Source organism: Artemia sp. Qi Xiang Cuo, chromosome 3 (genome assembly GCF_049724085.1).
Source record: "Artemia sp. Qi Xiang Cuo chromosome 3, ASM4972408v1, whole genome shotgun sequence".
In the NCBI taxonomy this organism is placed as follows: domain Eukaryota; kingdom Metazoa; phylum Arthropoda; class Branchiopoda; order Anostraca; family Artemiidae; genus Artemia; species Artemia sp. Qi Xiang Cuo.
In genome coordinates this window covers 39,403,786-39,427,995 of record NC_142796.1, presented here as the reverse complement: position 1 = coordinate 39,427,995, position 24,210 = coordinate 39,403,786, and the positions used below count along the sequence as shown (strand labels likewise).

The following is a 24,210-nucleotide window of genomic DNA, read 5'->3' as shown; positions in this document are numbered from 1 at the left end:
CGCGAAGCGTCGCGAGCGGCAAATTTTTGGAAAATGACACTATACAAAATTGACACTATTTTGCCACCCAGAGTGGCACAAAAAAAACAACCGAGTGGCAACCCTGGTCGAAGTAAGTACTTTTTGCCTCCTTGGATTTTTCAGAAAGGTGGGCATGTTTTTTTGTAATTGACAACGTAGTGATTTGTTCTAGTTTTTATTTCCCTGGCCTGGCATAGAGGAAGGTCTGACAGTTCTAATGAAATGTCGTTTGCCTAGATAGTGTTAAAATTAAGGGAAGGGAGGGGCCCAAAGAATCGTGGTTCCTAGAGGAACCATACGTCAGAAATGAGAACTTTTCAGGCGACTGAACGTATATAGAGTGTGATATGCTAATATATCCCGTAACCACTGTTTTACGCCACTATCTTATAATTTCTGATGGTTCGACCATGCTAAATAGGATCTGTACCTCTGAGGAACCATCCAGAACAGCTTGAGCTTGGGGTTGCTATTGTCAATAGTAAAATACTAAACTTTCTGTAGCTAAATTACGAAATTTCCTGTACATACAATTAGTAAGATTGACTTAGTTTCTCAACGAATATGTCTTTTCTAGGGTTGCAATGGACGAATTTACATCAACTGCCCCAAAAACAGCGGAAAATGAGTACTCTACAATTATGAAGAAACTACCTTCACGCCCAATTTCATTGGCACAAGCTGTCAATTTTGTTCTTTGTCCAGATGATACTTCTGACCTGGAAGACCTGCCAAAAGAAGATGAAGACCCATCTGATCCGAAGTATGTTCCTCCTGAATAAGTTTTAGAAGAACTGGTCGAAGCTTAAATATAAACCGGCCGAATTGAGGCCAACGACTGTGACAGTCAGGATGAGTCTCAAGCTAATGGAGGTGAAGAAACCCGACCACAACAAGCCTCAAGTATTCCTACTTCCAAACCAATGAGACGACGAGACATTGCTTAGAGGAAAGTAGATTTTATCCCACCAGACACTCTGTGGAAAGATCAGGTTCGAGTCGACCAAGAAATGAGTGGCAAGACCCCATTGGAATATGTCATGTTGTTTTTCGATATAGAAGTAGTAAGTCACATACGCGATCAGACAAATATATAGGCACTTCAGAAAGATGGCAAGCAGTTAAGCATTTCATTGACTGACATTGAGTGTTTCCTGGGAGTCCTTGCGTTTACAGGAATAGTGAAAATGCCCTCCTATCGCAGCTACTGGTTGAACGAAATTCGTTACTCCGTGATAGCCGATGCTATGTCACGTGACAGATTTGAACTGATAAAGAAGTATTTGCATTTCAGTGATAATGTATCGCACAAGCCTCAGGGAGACCCTGGTTACGACAAGATTCATAAAATTCGTCCCTTGATAGAGAAGGTTCGAGCCAACTTCATGAAGATACACCCGGAAGAACACCAGGTCATTGATGAGCAAATAGTTCCGACGAAGCAGCGAATATCGCTGAAGCAGTACAACCTGAAAAAAACACATAACTGGGGATACAAGTTCATCTCCAGAGCTGGAATAAGTAGATTTGTGTATGATTTAGAAATGTACACTGGCAAGGGATCAGTTGATACAAGCGATTTGGGGGTTGGTGCTGATTTTGTCCTCCGACTTGCGAGAGGAATCCCAAACCACATGAACTACAAGCTCTTTTACGACAACTGGTTTTCGGCACTAGACCTGGCCCATACCCTAAATGACCAGGGTATACTTACACTGGTTACAGTTAGAGTAAAAAGGTTAAAAGGCTGCGCTTTGGAACTAGATAGCAAAATGAAAGCGCAAGGAAGAGACTCGTATGACTGACAGGTGGAAACGCAGTCGAATGTTGTAGTGGTGAAGTGGTATGATAATAAGCCGGTTCACTTGATATCAACCTATGCAGCTGTGGATCCTGAACAGGGTTGCCACCCTGACCTGGAAGAATTTACTAAATCGGAGAGAAAAAATTTACTAGATCGCATCTGTTTTTACTAAATGCTCAAACAATTTTTTGTTTGATGCTTGATGGTGCGCGTGCGGCTACGCCGCACGCGCACCATCAAGCATCGATTTTTGCTATAGGAGGATAATCAATTTCTTTTTTTCTTCTTTTTTTTCTCCTTTCCTCTTTTCTTTTTCCTTTTTTCTTCTTTTTTTCTCCTTTTTTCTCAATAAAAATTTCCAAACTGAGGAGATTCACCTAATCACCTTGGGTGGTTGGCTTTTGTTTTGATTCCAATAGATTCCCAAGTGTCATTATAGCTTCATTTTTAGTTGGTAAGATTTGATACACAGAAAACTGATTTTGTCGACCTTTAGACGCCGGAAGTGAAGTGTCTGTTTGCGAAAATAGGTGACTGCTTGTCCCTCTCAGAGACAGACCAGCAAAAATGTAAATTGTAAAACAGACAAGCAAAAATTGTAAATTGTCATATGTTTACAATAATTTTTTTCCCTGAATTCATGGAAAATAAAAAAGTTTTGTTTACTATAAACTTTTTCTACTTTTTAATAGATTTTGGGAAATTTATTAGATCCTCTAAATTTACTCGATTTTTTTTTTTAATAGATATAGTAAAATTCTACTAATGGTGGCAACCCTGATCCTGAAGCTACCTGTGAGAGGTGGCATGGCAAGCGAAAAGAGCATATAGAAGTGAAGAGTCCACACTGCGTGAAGGAATGCAATCGCTTTATGGGTGGCGTTGATCTTGCCGATATGCTGATAGAGCTGTACAAAATTGACTTCAAGTCTCGAAACAAGTGGTACATGCGAATTTTCTTTTTCTTATTTGACCTTTCCATTGTAAATGGGTTGATCCTATATCGCAGGTGTCTTCCTACTGGACAAAAACCCATGAACTTGCTGCAGTTGAAAACGGACGTTGCACGCGCCTTACTGTCTGGCGCATCCTCAGCGACACCTAAGAGAGGTAGACCACTCAACGAAGCTCTATCCCAAAAGAAAAAAAAGTATAGTTGCCGCCCACCAGACTCAACGAGACTCGACGGCCAGGAGCCCTTTCCAGCTTGGATAGGCAGCAAACAGAGGTGCCGAGCTTGTGTTCAAGCCCACTCCAATGTGAAGTGTGTGAAGTACGAAGTGGCTTTGTGTTTCACGCCAAACAGAAACTGTTTCCTATCTTACCACACTAGCTAGGCGATGTGTGAATATGTGCTGTTACTGCCGGATGTTGCCTGTGGGAACCATTCTGTAGTTTCTTCACTTTCATCAATAAAAATTTTTTCTTGACATTTTCGTCGCGGAATGACCTTAAATAAAGCACAGAAACAGGCGCGGAATTTTTTCCTCTCTTTTTTCAATATTCAGGCATCAAAGGGTTAAATAGAGGGGGGGGGAGGAGTGGAGGTAAGTACTTCAAAGGACCTTCCCGGGACATACCTTAGCACGTAGATCCATCCCTGAAAGTTTCATTTTCCTAACCCAACCCCTTTCCAAGATAGCCAAAAGTAACTAAAGTAGAATTTTACCACGTCTTTCATCATTCTGCTTTGATCAGCGGTCTTAGAACAATGATGAGTAGATCATCAAAGTTCTTTCATCATTGTTCTATTTGGCAGAAAGATTGCGTCTTTCGAGTATTTTGCGAACATCAGTGAGCTGTAAGATCTTAGAACAAAGATGAGTTGAAAAACGATAATCTATTCAGAAAGATGTAAGATCTAAGATGAAAGATCTTAGTCATAAAAAACGGGCCTAATGAAAGTCACAAGATAATCTTGGGCTAAAATGTTGGCTCTGGGGCGGGGTGTTAAAGTGGCAATTGATCTAATTCGTACCTCAGATCATACAGCTGTAATTTTTTTGCATGATTCCGGTGGCTTTAACAAAAACGTTCTTATATTGCATATACGAAGTTATTATTTTTAGTAATGTTACAAATAAAATTACAGCCTAAATATATAAAAATAATTAGCGAAAATATTATCGAGTACCTGGTCAGTTCGTTATTCTCAGTTAGTTTATCATAAATATCCATTTGGAACCAAGCATTATAATCACTTTCTCCTTTCTCTTTGAGAGAGCCTTCTGTCTTTCTTTTTTTTTGGCATGGTTCTTGATTTTTTTTTTTTTTCTCTTAATTTTACGAGACTGCTCGCCAAAACACTAGGCCTGTTTTTTCACTCATCAATGTGCTAAGATCTTACATCTTTTGTCAGAAAACGCTTAAAAGTGAAATCTTTGAAGAAAGATCTTACATCTTTGGCCGTTTTTGTGCAAACGTCTTTCATCATTCTGCTCTGATCAGCGGTCTGAGAACAATGATGAGTAGATCATCAAAGTTCCCTCATCATTGTTCTATATGGCAGAAAGATGGCGTCTTTCACGTAGTTTGCCAACATCAGCGAGCTGTAAGATCTTAGAACAAAGATGAGTTGAAAAACGATAATCTTTGCAGAAAGATGTAAGATCTTAGTGCTAAAAAACGGGCCTACTAATTCTACTCTAATTTTACAATCCTAGTCAACGTAAGGTACACGTATAATAGCTGTACATGCATCTGGATTGACACCATGTTTATGCCTTTATTGTACTGACAGAAACTGACTAGTTATTAACTTATAAATGGCCAAATCAAAAGTGGCAATTGAAAAGGTGGTATGTTGCGTATTATTAATTCGACAGGAGAAAAAAAAGAAATTAAAAATATGTCACGGGTTTTAAGCTTGTTATTGACAAACAGAGATTGGAAAACAATATTTCAATCTAATCTTCAGGATAGGAGAAAAGCAATGTCACTATCTCAAATTCGCAATTTTAATTATTCTTAGATTTTAGAAAAGGAGATATACCTCCAACAATTACTTACAATCAATTACAGCACCAAGACAACTGAGGCCAAAAGAGCTAATTACGCTCCTCCCAGAGGACCCAGTCAGGAGGGGGAAGGCTGTTTCCCCCTAGTTTTTGAAAGTAATGGCTTTGTATTTTCGTTGAAAGAAATCAACCCTCCCGCCCTAAATTCTGAAAATACATTTTTCTGTGTAACTTTACTGACAAAAATACAGAAAGATTCTTGACCCCGCAAGATAATCGTGAACTGTCTTCACCGACTACTCCACCCAAATATGTCCTAAGCTTCAGTTTTTACCCCCCCCCCCCGCTGTTATAATTATTTCCTCGATGGGCACCACTCCTCAAGGTCACTGCAGCGTTTTTGAAGCCATGATTCTATTTAGGAAAACCTGTGAAAGGTTCACTACGAAGCGACTAGAGGCTACGCAAGTGGGATTTGGCTTCCAGAGATATGGACGAAGGAGAAGATCTTAGGGGCCCAACGAGGATGTGTTGACTTGAACTGACGTTTACCTCCTATCCTCGTGAAAAAAAAAACATTTGTTCAACAGAAAGGCGGATTTCTCCATCCAGTTATAGTCTGGACTCAGGGCAGGGTCAAGCCAGTTCAACAAAAGATGGATGAGAGGAGGGTTACAGCAAAAACATACTATCCTTGAACAAATCTACAACGAAAAAGTAGGTTTACGTAGATGCTTGCTTTTCGTCCAGCTCTCATCCTAGTGAAAATAGGTCTTATGGCATATGGGTATGGTAAAGACATAAACATATTAAGATAATAGGTGCCAGATCGCATGGGATTTCGCCACTTCCTCCCATTCTTTCTTCTTTTCTCCAATTTACGGAGCAAAGTTTTAAATAAATCTTCGTGGAGAATGGTTGTACCCATAGATGTATTATTTTGAATACATCAATTAATACGTTTATGTTTGTATCATGAGGGTGCAGCTAATTTTATATACCAGATGTACATGAAAACAAGTTCAATGCTTAATAATATACAAACGACTTATCAGATAAAACTATGCGTTATCACCACTGCGTTTTTAAGACAATATTTCCAACACAACACCATCGTGACTGCAACAAGCTGTTTCCGTTGTCAAAAATTGCTTCCCACTACTCGCGTTTTGCAAACCCTTTTGTCAGGCACGTACGCAGGAATTTGTTTGGGGGGGGGGGGCAATCTGTTTCGTCAAATCCTTCAAACCCATTATTCTGTGAGAAAAATCAAAAAATTATGGGAAAATGAAAAAAATCGTGAGATTTCGGGGGGGGGGGGCGGTGGCCCCCCCCTGCGTACGTCCCTACCTTTTGTAGTCAAAATGCCACATCTATGAGCAATAGCCTAAATCATCTCATAGCAACGAAACAGCCCCGGGCTTTTGGATGGTCTTTTCTTGTCAGGGAATTTGGAATATGACAAGTTCTTGAAACGACAAAAACTCTTTATCGTGTTGAGACCTGGGTTAGAAATATGAAGGTAAATTAAAATCATCGACTTTTCGTATTTCTTTTAGAGACGGGTTATAAATGCCTCTTTGACGACAGGTGCTGTTACGCTTCATAAATTTTATAGAAGAAAAATCTATATCCTTGCTTCTTTTTTATTTTCGTTAGGGACTAAAGGTTTGTACAAAGATGGTTTATTTGGGCATTCAAAATACACCAAAAAATTTTACTCCCAACGCTCTAGAATATCTTGAGCACTATATCAGCGAGGAGAAAATGGAACATAGCGGTCGCTTATTTAAAAGAGCTGAATCGTAAATCTAAGTTTCATGAGAATGTCACAGAACCAAAGCTGTTTGCGTCATACCCTAATCTGTATATGCACTTTCAAAATTAAAAAAAATCTCCAAATTCATGCTAAAAACCTCATTATGTAACTAGAAAAAAAGAGAAAAAAGAACAAAGAAATCTCAGAATGCTGGGATGGGGGACTGGCTTTTTTTTACCCACTTAATCTAGAACTTCTTTCTTTTGATGGGGAGGGGGCTCAAATAGCGGAGACGGGATGAGTAAAAAACAACGGATCCCAGGGGGGAGGCCCCTTAACAATTTATTTCTCCAAAATAATTCTTTCCTTCGACTTCTTTTCCCTACCTGCATCGCAAGCACTTCTCTGTTTTCCCCACAGAATTACTCCACAGATAGCCTATTAATTTTGAAAAAAACTTCCCTTTCGTAATTATTTCAAAATTATCTAACTGGTATGCCTTTTCCTGCATTTGTACATATTTTTTCGTATATCGTTCCTACATATTTGTTCCTCTCCTTTTGTGTTCTTTTTTGGCTTTACTCGATCGATTTTTTTTTGTTTACCTTTTTCTTTCTACTTTGGCCTTTTTGTTTATTCGAAAACACAAATTCAAACCCTAAAGAGTCTGTGATTACCCTTTTTCCATTAAATTGGTACCCATCTACCTCCTATTTCTAGACTCGGTATACTTTAATACTGAGCCCTACAATTTATCCTTGCTAGCTGAAAACATCACATTGGTTTTTGAATAATGAAAAGTTTCTTATAGATTCTGCTAAATAGTGGTGACAGAACAGAATAAAATAAATAAAATATAAAAAGTATAAAAAATTATATCAACAAGCAGAAAAACAAAAGGGACACTTTTTGTGCTGCAATACATAAGGTTCCCATTCTTCAGTTTCCATAACTTGCCCGCACTCACGACACGTCGATAAGGACATTGTAGGCAGCATTAGACGGAAAAACTTCAATCTGTTCCGTTGTTCAGTTATTATGACTTCGTGAAACTTCAAATTTCTTAAAATGTCCCTTGTTGCAACTATTGGAATGTATTCTGTAGCCTTCTGACCTTGGAACTTTGCCAACTGTGGCATAAAAGGATCATCAATATCATCAATAATTTCTTGGATTTGATTGATAGGAGTACCGTTATTTTTACTGTATTTCGTTTCCATTCTAATCAATTCTGTAGCTTCTAATCGGTCAATACCCTTTTCTAGCTCAAATTCTACAAGAGGTAGAATTTCGTAAGTACAAGGTGATAAAACAAAGGGGTGTAAGCAAGCAACACAACAATTTCCGGAATCCCCTAAAATAGGATTGCTAAACGAACAGCGAAAACACAATGGCAATAATGCATCCGAATCTTTGGGCGGTTTCGACCTAATATTAACAGATAACTTTGCAACGTTCTCTTTCATTGATAATGGAATTCGCAAATTCGAAAGATTTTGTAGCATTTGTTGTGCAGTCTGATGCGCGCCAAGAAATTGTGCCTGCTTACAAAATGTATATATTGTTAGAACTTGAGATATTTTATGCTTCATATATTCATAGTCTTTCAAAGTGCACAGAACTAACCGTGCAGCACTGAACAAAGTTTCAGGCAGATAACCACTTAAAGGCTCATTCACGTATTCTTGAACTAAAAAAAATGCGTGCATAACCCAACATAAAGAATAATACTCTGTAAACAATCTGTCGTTATTGCACGTTTTTCCCAGTAGCCAATAACATTCAGCAACCTTCTTATAATCCTTGATTTCCAAACTAATCTCTAGCTGATTCTTTATCAAAGACGCTGCTTCACTGAATTTTCCAGCTTCTGACAACACTGTTTGAGCATATTTTACATCACCTCTCATAGCGAGGAGATTAGCGTAAGGTGGCAATATTAAATCTGATAATTCAGGTTTATTATTCAATATTGTTATGGCTTCAGGCCAGTTATTTGTTTGAATTAACAACATTGCCAGGCATTGCCAATCTTCAGCTCTTTTAAGTAAACGGCACGCAGCTTCAACTTCTCCTATTTCTTGGAGTTTTTCGGCAACAAATTTCATAAGCGTTTTCCCTGTTAATTTTTCACTTAGCTCAATCAGCATTTGATTCATGCCACTTTCAACCATGGCAACTACCGCTTTCTCCGTTTCACCTGCTTCAAGCAGGAAATTAACTGCTGATTTTAGATCGTTCGATGACTTTGCCCAATCCGCCTTAGCACGCATAATATCATTCCTAGACTCGGCGTAATTCTGTGCAAGATCAAAGAATTTCATGTCAGTTAGTAGTTTACAGGCTAAATCGTTTCTTGATGTTTTGGCATAGAGTTTGGCTGATTCTTCAAATTTTCCGCTGTCTGCCAAGATCTCAGCCAAGCAATAAATAGTCTCTTTGCGATGTGAAGCAATGTTTCGTATTAGCAAAAGCTTTTGCAAATCTTTCACCTTCAAATACGCCTTTCTGGCAACTTGTAGATCTAAACTGGCTAAAGCTTTCTCTGCTAAGTAATACCAATCCATCTCAGTAACTCCTTGACATGCTATAGCATAAGCCTCTGAAAAGAGTCCTCGTTCTATATACTGATACACAGGAGCAGACAAAGGAACATCCAGGGTTGTCATACTATACCCTTGCAAGCAGAATAATTTTGAGCCATGAAATCCAACTACAAAACCACTGAAGTTTTGTTGATGTGATGGAAAATCTATGACTTTGATTGACAGCATACCTAGTCCTGAATAGCATATGAGGTGCTCACAATTTGCATTCCACGCGACACTGGCCGCTCCAACTTCCTACAAAATGAAATAAAATTTGTACAGAAATTTACTGATTAAATATCGCTGCTAAAGTCTGATTAACGCTTACTAACGTCTAAAGTTCGTGTCAGACATTTTCATGCTTCTGACATAATTTCCAAAAATCATTTGCTAAGCTGTTCTCAAAGTGAGAATCAGGAGAGGAATTAGATCAAAAGAATCAAAGCTAGATAAAATATATATTGCTTCACTGATCCTTTCTTTGAAATCAGCTTGAGGGTGGCGAACGTGGGCCGCCAGTCATCATTAGCATCACAATTTTTGCCATCTGTTACAAATTTTAACGATCCGTATCAACTTTGAGACCGTCTGTTTCAAATTTAAACCAATGGTAGCCTAAAATTTAGATTTTAGTCATGAAAGTGGTCTTCATTGGGCGTCAGTGACGCTTTGACTATAGGCACAAAATACAACATTTCCTGTTAATAGCTTCACGTCAGTCGCAAAAGCTTCAGATTAGTTAAAAGTAATGCCATGCAATCAATTTCATCCAGTCAAAGCACATTCCACACCACTGTTGATTCAAATTTAAGACTGATGGTACAGTTTTAGCACCCACCTTACAACGCATGCGTATTGACAACGTGCACGTGTACTGGTTCAAAATAGCGATACTAGGAGGCTACGTTTTTATAATGATCTTGACGCGTATGGACCCCTTTCGTCACCCTGAGCTTAGCAAATGAATTTTAAGAATAATCTTAGAAGTGCGACCAGGGTTGCCACCCGATGAAACAATCACTAGATTTTAGTGATTTTTTGGTTGATTTAGTGTTCTTCTTCTATAATCTAGTGAGTTATGTGCTGATTTAGTGTTTTATTTATTTAGGCAATATAAAAAATACCTAGAAACAGTGATAAATGTTAACCCTGAGTGTTACAGCAACAAAATAAAAACAAGAAAAAAAAATACGGCACATAAAAATTCCAGGTGAGTAAGTGGTCGCTTTATTGAATACTGGCTCTTTAAATATTCTTAGTTTTTATTCTGACTTTTCTTAGCCAGAAGTTTTTATTCTCAAAGATGTTCCTATAAATTGAATCTGATCTGAAAGATTAAAGACCAAGCATCTCCCTATCCTCACAATACGACCAAAAACACAAGCGTCAATAGCTAATATGGTAAGAAGTACGCACCAAATGATTGACATATCGCGCAATCGGACAGATACTACTTATTTGCTTGGTTTCCATTCTCGATAGATAATTTTTAATTAGACATTAAATAGATGGCAGTGTATTAATTATGATCAAAACCATATAATTTCCTTTTATCTAACTATTACTCAACCTTAACCAATGTTTAGTAAACAATGTGTGCAAAGTAAATGGGCTTCTTTTCAGGATTGCTCTAAATTATATTTCTTAAGAATTGTTAATAGAGTATTAATTTTATCGAGCTCTTACTTTAAACAAGACAATATCTGTTTCAAATTTAAATCATGAATTTAATGTCGAACTATTAAAATTTATATACGTCACTCGTACCATTTATTTTGACAATGCTAAAAATATAGAGAAAGAAGCGGTCACGGCAATTTTTTTTACAGATTTTAATTTAGCTATGGTAGGGAGGAGGGGGTATATCAACTTCATAAATTCTCTTTAAGCACTCCCGTAATGGGAAGAATGGTACTATTTCAGAACGTCGAATGGTAACACTCAACTATCTTCACTAATATGAAATTGACACCAAAAAATTAAGCACGTTTGGTCAGAAAAATTGTGTTCTAAAAACACTCCCGACAAATTTACAAGCATTTAAAAGTTTTCGTAAGATTAGACCTTCCTGTTGCTTAATGACCTGTCAGATTTCAAATGTAAATGTAATAGTGTTAGTATATTTCAGATGCGTTTAACTTTTAATTAGAATGTTTTAGAAAAACGTTACTCAATATCAAGGCCGCATCCAGGAGGATTAGGCAGTTTGACCTCCCCCCCCCCAAAAAAAAAATAATTGTACAACCGACCCCCCCCACCCGCCCCAGGAAATCCTAAATACGGCCTTCTTCAATATACTCAATATTTCATGCAGAATCTAAATATACCAAGCTTGTTAGGGGTTAGTATATGACATTTGAAAGATAGCCCATGCCCCCCCCCCTGAAGAGAGGAGGAGGGAAAGCACGCCAGATAAATTGAATGCTTTTCAAGCTTCTTAATATTAATAAATATTTGCCAGAAAAGATTTGCTGATAAGTCCTTATTTTTTGTCACTTTTAGATTAGTAGAGATTTGTTTAGATTTAACTTTTAACTAAGATACTTTTCCAATAAATGATTTCGAAAAAAAATCTATTTTATTCTTTATGGAAAATCCAAACATAGAAACAGTAAAATATGTTGCCATCTGAAAATTTATCAAGGTTACTCCCTCCGACACCAAACGGGCGGGGGGGGGGAGTCCCGTAAATTTCATGTCTTTAAACTTGTGTCATGGTAATGAATGCCCATAAAAAAAAAGAGTCGACCTACACAATTCATCTTCTAAATATCTAGCATTGCTGATACCAATGGAACAACCCCTATATATACATAAATATACATAAATCTGTGTGCCCAAAACTTGCAAAAAAAAACAAGAAAATTAAGAATTATTCAGATTTTTCTAAAGAGTCATAATTATATAATTTGTTATCTTCAATAGCAAAACTGCAACTATCGCTTGCCAAGCAAACCCGCATGAGTTCCATGAATTAGAGCTTTGAAGCATAGCATAGAATTAAAAATATGCTAAAATTCGTGTTCATCCAAACCGGAACATTATTTTGGCGTTTGACACCAATCCTTTTGGTGTTTGCTGGGTGTTTTGGTGATTGGTGTTTCGTTATTTCATTAAAAATCAAAATAGGCCTACAAATCGGATTTTTAATTCCAACAGAATCAGAAAAAAATGGAACAACAACAGAATCAAAATTATAATATCCACGGCTTTCCTGCTCCGGAAAACATTTATTCGAAATTGAGCTTTTTTCTGATTGCCTCTCTTTTTTATTTATTCTTCTATTTTTATTTTATTTTCATTTTTCTTTTATCTTTTTTCATTTAAGCTTTTATCCTTTTTTTTAATTTTAGGGCTAAGAAGGAAAAATAACATATCCAATTCCTTTTTTTCCCTATTATTTAGCCGCTTTTGCTAAGGGCTTGACGCATGTTGCCGTCTCTCCCAGCGTTTAAAGAGCGGATAAGCTGACTTTTCACAGAAGAGCTTTTTGGCAAATAAATTAAATTTGCAAAACATGGATGCTCAAAGAACAAATTGACTTGGGGAAACTATCAAGCAACATATTAGGTAAGAGTGGATCAGCCCAAAGCTGCTTTCTGTAAAAAATAATTCCAATTTTCCCCAAATTCGTAGGACTAATGATTTAAATAGAATTTGCATTTTCAATTTTGTAAATTCCTTCTTTATTTTCCACTAAAGACAAAAACAGGCTTCTTGTGAGTCATTTTGCTGAAAAACCTCTAAGCTAATTTCAAATAAATGTTTGAAGTTAAGTATTAAGTTACTCATCAAAAGCTACGCTCCAGCGGAAATTGGCGTGACAAAAGGTCTTAGTAACAGAAAAATTTCCCAATTAGCATTTGTATTTCAAAGCCTGCGTAAAATACACACGTACTGGAAAAATATGGCCATTTTTAGCTTAAAAAACGAAACGTGTGTCAAACCCTTTATGTACAGTTTTAAATCCAATATTTAAATTATTTAGATTGTAACGAAGCCAAATCAGTGTACAGCTTTCTTGTAATTCTTTGTTGATATATTCAGTTTATTTTATCAATTTGTTTTTTGTTTCTCTGTTTCGCTTTTAATTTAATTTTTATATGTAAATCAGGCAACCACTTTTTAGTCTTTTTGAAATTTTCTTTATTTTGTTTTAAAGTTTATTAAAGCTTCTTCTCTAAATTTCTGTCATAAAAGGGGAGCTATCAACTGGAATCAAGGCCGTATCCAGGGGGGTATGGATTTGAAACCTCCCCCTCCCGCGAAATGTTTGTCCGACTCGTAAAAACGCAACAAAAATGCGTTTAAACAAATTGTTGTGGTGTTTTTTAAATTCTTTTTTGTATCCCCCCCCACAAAAAAAAACATCCCTGCCAAGCATCACCAAAATTACATGTTCATTCAATAATAATCTCGAGAATGAACAAAGGTTAGGGATGGATTTCATTACAATAAAAACAACTATTCAAAATTAAATAGGTAGGATAGAGATGAAGACTAAAGCTATCTGCAAGAAAGGCTTTCAAGGAAAAGCTCTGAAAGATATGAGTCAAGTCCGAAGCTGGAACACGGTACTAAACTTTATACTGTGCTAGTGGTAGTAAAAGTTCTAAGGTTTTGCACTAAGGGAGGCAATAGTTCTAACTGTGCTTATCTCTCTGAAACAAGCGATTTTACGACGATCTTGCCATTGCAATTTCCATAAAAAGGACACAATACTTATATCATAGGATTCATTAGCTTCAAATCTATCCAATCACCGAGACAGAATAATGATATTACTTGCGCTTTTTCTTAGACAAGGATCTAAGCTAGTTTAAAAAACAGGAAAATCATCCTTTTTCAACGATTTTCAGCCATACGTATTTATGATTTAAAAAATCCAAAATTAAAATTAAATCCAAAAAAAATCCAAAAAATTCATAAATTAAATTCGGTAAATTGATAGAGCTGAATCTCAGCTATGGAGAAATAGAAGAATTTCCCTCTTCCGTTGATATCTTATAACTATAGGAGAGAAGAAAATTAACATACTGAGACTAACATACCGAAACGTTTGGGATGGGAAAGGTAAAGGAGGGGTGTCAGGAATGATATCTATAATTTTTTTTACAATTTTCAAGGCAAATAGCATCATCAAACAGCGTTAGCTACAAAGCTTACAGTACGCTATTTTAACATCAGGAAACTTACTAATAAATATTGTGAAATAAATATTACAATCAACTATTGTAAGGAATAGAATGGCGGGGGTGATAAATCCCGGTGGCAATTTTGAATCTTGTACAACGGGATCAGTATGGAAATTCTAATGAAAAGGACTTCCAGCTCTACTTCCAAAGCGTCCGAGTCACCAAGAAATTTGGCCAATTGATGGCCAGCAAGAACAACAAGAACATAAATCTTAAGTCGGAATTAAACATTACTAACCTGAAAGAGGGCTTCTCCTGAACTACTGTAAACCTGGAGACTTCCAACTTCATCAACAACTGCAATTTTTCCTCTAGACGGACTGATGTCCAAACATCGTATAGGCGCTTGACATTTGAACAAGAACACATAAAATGGATTGTCCAAAAATATTTTAAGGACAACACCGCTTCGAAGTCCAACCAAAAGGCCTTCTCTCCCAGGAGGACCTCCAACCTAGAAAAAAATAATGACAAACTGAAGTGCAAAATGAACTAAATATAGGAAAAACTATGATTACAACGCCCCCCTCCTCCCTGAATGCCCGTTCCCCTCAAATGGTCGTAAAAGTGAGAGAGAGAGAGAGAGAGAGAGAGAGAGAGAGAGAGAGAGAGAGAGTGAGAGAGAAAGAGAGAGAGAGAGAGAGAGAGAGAGAGAGAGAGAGAGAGAAAGTGAGAGAGAAAGAAAGTAAGAGAGAGAGAGAGAAAGAAAAAGAAAGTAAGAGAGAGAGAAAAATAATTCTTACATGATAAAAGCAGAGTACAAAGGATCTGGATTTCTACTCAATGTAAAATAAAATTATATCTTCTAGAAACCCATTTTTAACTCAAGAACTTTTATTCGAGGGTTAATGAGAAGCTGCAAATTTTAAGACTAGTAATTAAACAAGTAATTAAGACTAGTAATTAAATAAGACTAGTAATTAAGCTCCAAAAAGTAAATTCGACTGGTCGGGGTTAGGTAAGACCTAATATGGAGAGTAGATTCATTTCCTAAAAGTTTCTTTCACTTAGCTTAACATATTTCAATTTTTTTTTTTTATCTCCAAACCTTAAAAAAAACCTAGTTAATTGGTCACGTTTGTTGTTTTTAGCGTACAGCAACATATATACTGAGACCTAATAATGGTACCATCTCATAGTTGGCTGGCCAAATTTGAGCTATGCTCTTTTGATCTAGTAGGAAAAACAAGTATGACATATTAGAACCTTTAATAAACCAATCTAAGTCGCATTGCTTACTTTTTAAAGTTTTAGAGCTAAAATATTCGATGATTTCTAAGTTTATACAGTCAGACAAAAATTACCCAAAAAACAGGAACTAGTACAGAAAAACATTAGTTTTTTAAATTAAGAAATCTTTTAAATAATTATTTAAATTATTGAGCTTTAAAAGAGTGTTATTTTATACAGTACCAACTAAATATTCCTTTTTAGCCCAATTTGACGAACTAAAGTACATAAGCAAACACTAAAAAATCCATAAAATTTTGACGATATAATTGGCGAATGAACATCAAAAGCATGAATGAGCCCTATTTTAATATTGAATAGATTATATACTGAACTTTTTTTTAGCCCTTTAGTATCCTAAAATTATGCGGTTTACATACGGCCTTCCGAACAGATCTCTGTAAGAAAATACTTAAAAAGAATTTGGATTTTTTTTACCAGATGGTTGGTAGACAAAGACCAAAGGTGGGATGAATTTTCAGGTTCAATATATTTATATATATATCATTTTTTTGAATATCTATTACACATGTTTTATCATATTTTATATTATATTAATATTTTTATTACGTTTTTATGTTCAATATATCGTATATTCAGAGCCGTTCCTAGGGTTGGTGGCATCCGGGGAAAAATTAATTACAGCCCCCCCCCTCCCTCCCAACTCAAATATAAGCAAAAAAGCCGAACCAAACTGAGAATTTGGATCAAAGTAGGCAATTCCCCACCCACACCCATCCCCCAAGCCACTGCAACCGGAGCAACTGCTCCGGATGTCCCCCTCCCCCTAGGAACGGCTCTACGTATATTGAATGCGTTTAGATTTTTAATAGCCTAGTACTACGCGTTTTGTTTACAATCTTTATAAAAGGCATCTTGTAAAAATTATTAATTTAAAAAGTTTTCTTTTTTTAATATAACGACCATCAAAAATATATTACTGTTCAATGAAGGATTTTGATGCGAAAGTTGAGCAAATTGCATAAAATAAGCAACCAATGTTATCAATTAACTAATTAGTGCATCAATTCGCTGGTAAAAACTTTATCTATCTTATCAAATGAGCGTTAATTGTACATATGTATATCTGTAATTTTTTCTCGAAAACGGTACTAATTTTTTTTTTTTAAATTAGCATACTGCCATTTTCCGGTGTGACAAACGATCTAGACAGGTCACAGCTTTAGAAGAATTATTTTACCCCTCCCGCCCCCTGAATATTTTCACAAGCCGTCTGCTAACTGAAATTAGAGACCCCTGCAGGTCGAAAGCCTTGACCATGAGTTAGAGGAGTTTCAAAGCGCAATTTGTTTGTTGGCAAAGCAGGTGATTTCGGGCTTTTAGAGAAACACATTCTCGTTTGATAGCTGTGAAGTGAGTGTCAGATTGTTAATTTCTTCGCATTAAATGCTGCACATCGCGGCAGAAAAATTACAACAATAATTTACATACGAGGGGGCCGAGCTTCACTCGGTGATCACTGTTCTTTTAATAAAATTCTTCGTAAAAGGATAATTACGAGGAGAGGTGGTGTGTTTAAGGGTGTGAAAAAAATTAAGAATTATTTAAGAAATTAGAAAAACATTTAAGAACTAGTTTTAATCAAGTTTCATGTTCGGTAAGAAAAGCTTCACGGAAATGTCAACTAAAATATCAAATAAACGTCTGTAGCCTATTTTTCTTGAAAACATGTAGGCGAGATATATCATCAACATAGTTTGACTTATAAGGTAGACATTTCCTCATCATTAAGATTTAACTTCAACATTTTAGTGAAATCCTCTGAGCTTGTTGTTTATAGAATATGTTATTAAGGGGGGGGCTGTAAGTTTATTGTGAAAAGCTGGAAAGCTGGGAAATAGTAAGCAAGCAGGTTATTTAGAAAACAGGAAAGCAGAGTGGGAAAAGAAACGGCATGAAATAGCTGGGACACAGTAACACCAATTCTAAATTCCAAAACTTTACACGCATTGCAAAGATTTCACATGTCTTTCCTGTATGAACTCAATGGTATTAGATGATGTGTCGGAAGCAGAAGAGGAGAATATTAATAATTAAATAATTTAATTTAATTAATTATTAAAACTTAGAAATTAGTATTTTACTGAAAGTGAACCTGACTAAGTGAAGTGAAGCCAATTCTAAAATACTTCACACTCAAGCATGCAAGCAAACACAAAAAAAACATGATTTTTTTTTCCATTAGGCAATCGATTTAATAAAATGACAAATGTCAATAAAATCGTCTAATTGAATTTTGTTAATTACTAATTTTAGGCCAAAGCAGCCTCTGAACAGATCACGTGACTGTCTGCACCATAAAAACTGGGCACAAAAATGATACGAGTAAAGACAAGCATGTATTTTACCAATGAAAAATTCTGCGATTCAACACTTTTCAGTCTTTTTAATGGTTTAAAATTGCATATAGACTCCAATCGATCACGCCGAATAAAGGATAAAAAAGGAAAAAGATCCCTCAGAGCCATTGCTGGTGCATACGGCGTCAAAATGATGGAAACAGCAGGGCCTCCGACAATCAGGTCAAACATAAAAAAAAGTTTTATCGGGTTAAAATTTCACACAGGGATCAATTAGGTTTTAAAAAGGCAAGGTTATTGACACTTCTTACTATTAAATTACAGGAAAACAAGCTCTCTTGTCTCTTTGATGCATTAATCTTAAAAGATGAGAAAGAAAAATTATATAAAAAGTCCATTACCACTCTCATATATCGAATTTGAGCCTCCAATTCCCATTCTCGGACTTTTTCACCCTTAAATGTAATACATTGTAGCCTTCGATCCTAGAAAATAAGTTAATCATCATTCTATTTATTTTACGGACGAATACTTTCTCAGTAGACCTATCTAGCCTGCTATATTGCAAAAATTTATAAATTGTGGTTAAACAAATTTCGATAGCACACTAATCATCCCGCTATCACTACAGAGATAGAATATTACAGCCATTCCCGTATTGATAACCATATCATAGAAATAGGACAGCAATTGCTCCCTCAAATTCTCATTTTTATCATCTCTTGTCCACAAGGACGTATCCAGGATTTTTTTCGGGGTGGGGGGGGGGGGGGTTGGTGCAAAAAAAAAAAAATTAAAACGTGTCAAAAATCCGTTTATATGCATTTTTTTTTTTAATTTTTTATGGGTCGCACAAAAATTTGGGCGATGGGAAAAAAACCCATCGCGTTGGCTATTCTACTTTTTATATCTTTATTACATCCTTCATCTTCGCCATTACTGCTACAAATGTACGTTAATATGTCCATTTAATCGATTTTCTTATTACCTAGCATCGCCTAGTGACTTAGTTTGCACTAATTATTAAGTTTATTCCCTAACCATAAAACTTTCAAAAATTCATTCATTTTGCAAAAAAAATTTATCTAGGACACTCAAATTATTTGCATAAAGCAACTATTAGACTCTGGGATAATTTAACTTTCTAGTTTGACGTCATGCTCTCTCATAGCCTTTCCCGTGTCCCCATAAAAAAATCCATCAAAATAATTCAAACAAACATGGATAAAAGACAACCCTGTTTAACTTCTGACTTCACTGCAAACCAACTACAACTTCCACCTTCACCACAGTAGAATAATTCAAGCGCTACTTAAAAGTCATTTTAATGTGCCTGTCTGGTATTCCATACCTTCACGGAAGCTTTCCAATCAGTTGAATCAAATACAGTCAGACTGCATAAACAGCCTTTATGGAATAAACATAAGATTATAGTTCACATGATAAACAGCAATTTAAATTTTGGTACAAGCAAGCTAACTTCTACTCCCCCGGGACTGCTAAATGACCCTTGTGCAATAAATATGAAATTGTAACTCACCTGACAAAGAAGAAGGTGGAGAGTGCACGCTACAAGCAAACTACACTCAACTTTTCTCTGGATCTTCTCTTTTACTTTGTAATGCATTGAACTTCCTTCTTCAAGCTCATAAATTACTATTTTTTCTTCAAATTGCACCTGTAATAGTTAAGTTAGTCAAAGTGAGTCTATTAATAAAAATAAAACTTAACAAAATACATACGTATATATAATAAATAAAAAACAAATTCTAGGACAAAACAAGAAATAAGAATAAAAATACATCAGCTTCCAAAATCTTTTTAGCAGTTTTTAATTGCTATTCAGCTTCTATTTTTTCTCTCAATAAGTCTATTTTAATAAATTTCTATTTTATTTATTATTTTAATTTTTTCTATTTTAATAATTTCTATTTTTGATAAAGTCTATTTTGTAATAATAGTTTCTATTTTAATATTTACAGTCCTCTTTTGTTTTTTCACATTATTAGCTCGAAACACAATCAGAACTTCATTTCATTGCTACCACACCTAAAAGCCATATACGACATTTCCAAACTTTTGAGATGATTTTGATCAGCTATCTTCAAAGCGAGTGTAAGCTGGGTAATGCCTCAGAAGTGTGAAAACGTCAAATATGACCTTTACTCGTAACAGCAACAATTTAACGTAACACGTTGCACGTAACGTTAAAAGTAGTACAATTTGGAACCAACCGAACTATCCCATTCTTGTTGAAATTAAAAAGTAGAAAATAGGATATCAGTACGGGTCAGGAATTCAAACATTCACCTGGTACAGCTCTCTTACTTTTTAAAGATATATCGAACGGAAAAAAATCAATAAAATTTAGATGTTGATATGAAAATAGTTGTTTGTAAGAAATGAGAGAGAAAAAAACACAAACCCTTAAAATATTGACCAGACAGACAAGGACAAGCACGTTCCCAAGAGCCTTAGTTAAGCCTCTTTAAAATCTTTAATAGTAAAAAACAGAGAGACAAGAGAAATATCCAAATGCAATTGTCATTTTGGTCTTTTATTGCAGATATTTTGGCTGAAGCAGAGACTTAGAGAATTCATTCACGATTGACAACCTTAGAACATTCCTTTTGTATATAATAAAGGTAAAGAATACGGCACTAGACTTTACTGTTTTTACTGGCGGTACTGATCTCCGTTTCAAGGCACTTCAACAAGGAATTGCAATGGGGGAGGGGGCAGCCATCCTATGCTTTCATACACGCTTCCTGTTTAACTTCCCTAGATTTCCCCAGGTATCTATTTAAAGTTGGGTCAAACCTGGCTGAGCTTACAGAGTTGCGCCACTTACTCTTGTTCCAAACCATATAACCGTCGACACTAGGACTCGAACCCTCGTCGTCACAGACAAAGGATTTCAAGTCTAGCGTGCTAACTATTGGGCTAAAGTTTCACCTTATCCGATTAAAATTGAAGCTTACATCGAAGGCCGGTCGATGCTCAGGTCGAAGGCTGGTCCCTATTTTTGTCCGATGTGTGGGACAAAAATGATGATTTAATTCATTTTATATGTTTATGTAAGGCGTTAAGAGGTTTGAGAGAGGAAATTTTTCCGGGGTGGTTCGAAAGAGAGGAATGGGTGGGTAATATATTAAGAAATATAATTTTTTTAAGGGATAAAGAATTTGGGAAGGTTTATTGGACTGGGCATGGAGCATAGAGATCATTTTCTTTAGATTTATTTTTATTTTATTTTTGTTTATAATAAGGGTGTTTTCATTTATTATTTTTGAAGTGTATTGTGTATTAACCATGGCCCAGTAGGGCTTTTAGTGTTAATAAATAATACCATATCATATCATCCGTTTATACTAGATATTCTTAAACCTTGACGAGTCCCTAGACGATCACCAATAGGTCTATAAGATTCGGTGTTTCAAAAGACGTCTTATAGGGCTTTTGGAAAAAGTTAAACATAGATTCTATTTTTTAAAACAATGTAAACAATGCTGCCGAGTGGTTTAATCCCGTTTCTCCTATCTTTTTTTGGACTTGAGCTCTTAAGAAATTTATCTTCTTTTTTTTCAGTAACTTGTGTCCAACACTTCGTTATCCCTTAAATGGTAATAAACTTGAAAAAATTTACTTATTAATTCTAACTTAGCGAAATCTTTAGAAGAAAGGGGGATGATAAAAAGTTCCAGGATTGCATTTTCAAAATGTAAAATTTAATGCAAGAACCGGCAGCAGAGTTTGTTGGAAAACACGCACAAAATAAGAAAAAGTATATTTTCGTTCGAGGATCGGATATATAATGACTGACTCTGAGTTTGTAGTAGACATACCGCTCCAGGTGCCGTTGTATAAAGTTACGTGATTATTTCAGATTAGTGATTGGCTTGAAGTTACCAACATTACCAGCTATGTAGGTAGATTGTAATAGGATTTTGGCACGGTGTTTTTCAAATATTTGCGGGAGAGAAGGAGCTGAAGTAATGCCGCATTCCTGGGAGTGGCTCCGGTAATCCCATATCGAAAGTGACTTTTCGTTATGCTGTTAGAAAAGCCAAACCTTTTTTCTTTATTATATTTTTTTTTACTTAGGATTAATTTAAAAAACGTTTCCACAAAATAAGCTTCTTAAGGAATAGTAGAGCTCTATTAAACGAAAAATGAGCATAAACAAAGTGAAATAATCTTCCAAGCGCAGAACTACAACAAATCACCGTCAATAAATAAATGAAAGCCAAAAACAAACAGCAAACTAAAAAACGAGGAGATATTAACATGAGTAGGGCCGACGACGCCCATGCCTTCTGGAGACCAGAGCATAATTTGCACTTTACCGAAAAAAATACATTTTAAATGTTTTATCCCTAATCAAAAATTCTATACATCATAAATTATCATATCCATAAATCAAAAATTATTAAGACTTTAAGGAATAAATATCAGAATATGTATATTAAACTGTCAGTTCACATTCTTCATGCCTTCTGAAGACCACAACATAATTTGCACTTTACTGAAAAAACTTTTTTTTAAATGTTTTAACTTTAATAAATAAAAAAACTATTAAGACTTAAAGGATTAAATATCAGTATATGTATATTAAACTGTCAATCCAGATTCATTAGTTGTTGTTTTTTTTTTAACAAAGAGCAAATTATGTTCTGGTCTTGAGAAGACATTGGGGTTGTCAGCCACTTTCATGTTGATTTCTGATTGTTTTAAGTTTGACTCGGTTATCATCTTGTATAATTTTGCAAAACGTTATGTATACCATAAACTTCCTTTCCAGCTATCATCCGTGAATTGATTTTGCTGCATTAGCTTAGGTTATTATCTACGGCTATGAAGTCGGTCATAATTTTTGGGGGGATATTTTTATTGAAAAGTACATTTTTTGGTATTTTCTCTGAAGAAATTGAAAAAGAATTTAGTAACAGTAGCTTTAGTAACAGTAGTAGCAGTAGTAGCACCAGTACTAATAGTAGTAGTAGTAGCAGTAGCAGTGTTTGTACAAGCAGTAGCATTAGGATGCAAATATTGTCTTTTGGTTAGTTCAAAATCCCCCACAACGAGCCGTATTAGTTTCAACTTTACACACCAAATTGTTCCTAATAAATTACGGATACGTCCTTTTGACAACATGCATGCAGAGTACAGTTCCCCCATCCCCCAATATTCCCTGAAAGTGTCACCTTCATACCCTTAGGCATAGTTGTAACAGTAGTCACAGTAGTAGTATTAGTTCTAGCAGTTCTATTAGTAGTATTAACAGCGATAGCATTAGTACTAGTAGCAGCAGTAGAATTAACATATTGCCTTTTGGTCATTCGAATATCTCCCTCTAACCCTAAACTTTTTGTTAACCTGTATATTCAAATATTTCCTGAAATTTTTATTTTAATACTCTTAGACTTTCAAGCAGTTGCAACAGAAGTAGTGTAAAAATAGTAGTGGTAGTAATATTAGTACTAGCGTGCACATACTGCATTTTGGTCAACTGACCTTCTCCTTTAAGTATTCTTTGAAAGTTCCAACTTAATATTCAAACCCATTCTTGAGATACGCCCTTTTGACAATCTGCATGCACATAGTGTTTTGATTTGGTTCAAATTTTCCCTCAATATTTTCTCAAATTTTTACCTTCATACACTTAGCTTTAATAGTTAGTATCATTATAGTAGTGGTAGTAGTAGGAGAAGTAGCAGCAGAAGTAGTGTTTTATGAGTATCAGTAGTAGCAGCAGTATTATTAGCAGTAGTAGTATGTACATGTTGCTTTTTGGTCAATTAAACATCACCCTAACGATACCCCGGAAGTTTCATCTTGATACGGTAAGCTGTTCCGAAAATATTGCTGACGCGCCTTTTTGACCCCCTTTTGTCGTCCCAACGTGTTTTGATTTAGTTTAACACTCCCCTCAACATTCCCTGAAAGGCTCACCTGAAGGCCCTTCGTCTTTTTGGAAGTAAAGATCAAGATGCTCACTATACTCAACAACATATACTATACGTAAACAATGGACGAATTGTCTAAGTTTACAGCCCTCGTCCTAGAGGCCGTAGGGGGGAAGACATCCGCATAGATATAATTAATGAAACTTTCGACAATACTGAACAAAACAGCTGTCTCAAAATTTTGATTCGATGTGTTTTGGGAAATGATGCACGTAGGGGAGGGGGAGGGGGTTTGCACTCTTATCACTTTTGACTCTTAAAAGGGAGCTAGAACTTTCAATTCCCAATCAAATGAGTCTCTTCTAAAGTTTATACGATCACCCTTTCAATAAAACTTTATATACCCTGGGGGCATAACTTACAACCCTT

The 24,210-nt window shown here is 35.8% G+C and overlaps 1 protein-coding gene across 1 annotated transcript in view; it reads right to left on the bottom strand.

Annotated features, from left to right (window-relative positions):
• Nucleotides 1–7,330: 7,330 nt before the first annotated feature.
• The window catches only part of Oseg1 (intraflagellar transport protein Oseg1), a 55,732-nt gene continuing 38,852 nt past the window's right edge, over nucleotides 7,331–24,210 (bottom strand). The window contains exons 9-12 of the mRNA XM_089086909.1: nucleotides 19,416–19,553; nucleotides 18,277–18,360; nucleotides 14,563–14,778; nucleotides 7,331–9,384 (exon numbers count right to left, since the gene is read on the bottom strand). Of these exons, the coding sequence (XP_088943035.1) occupies nucleotides 7,420–9,384; nucleotides 14,563–14,778; nucleotides 18,277–18,360; nucleotides 19,416–19,553 (2,403 nt within the window). The 3' untranslated portion in view covers nucleotides 7,331–7,419. The remainder of the gene's footprint in view (nucleotides 9,385–14,562; nucleotides 14,779–18,276; nucleotides 18,361–19,415; nucleotides 19,554–24,210) is intronic.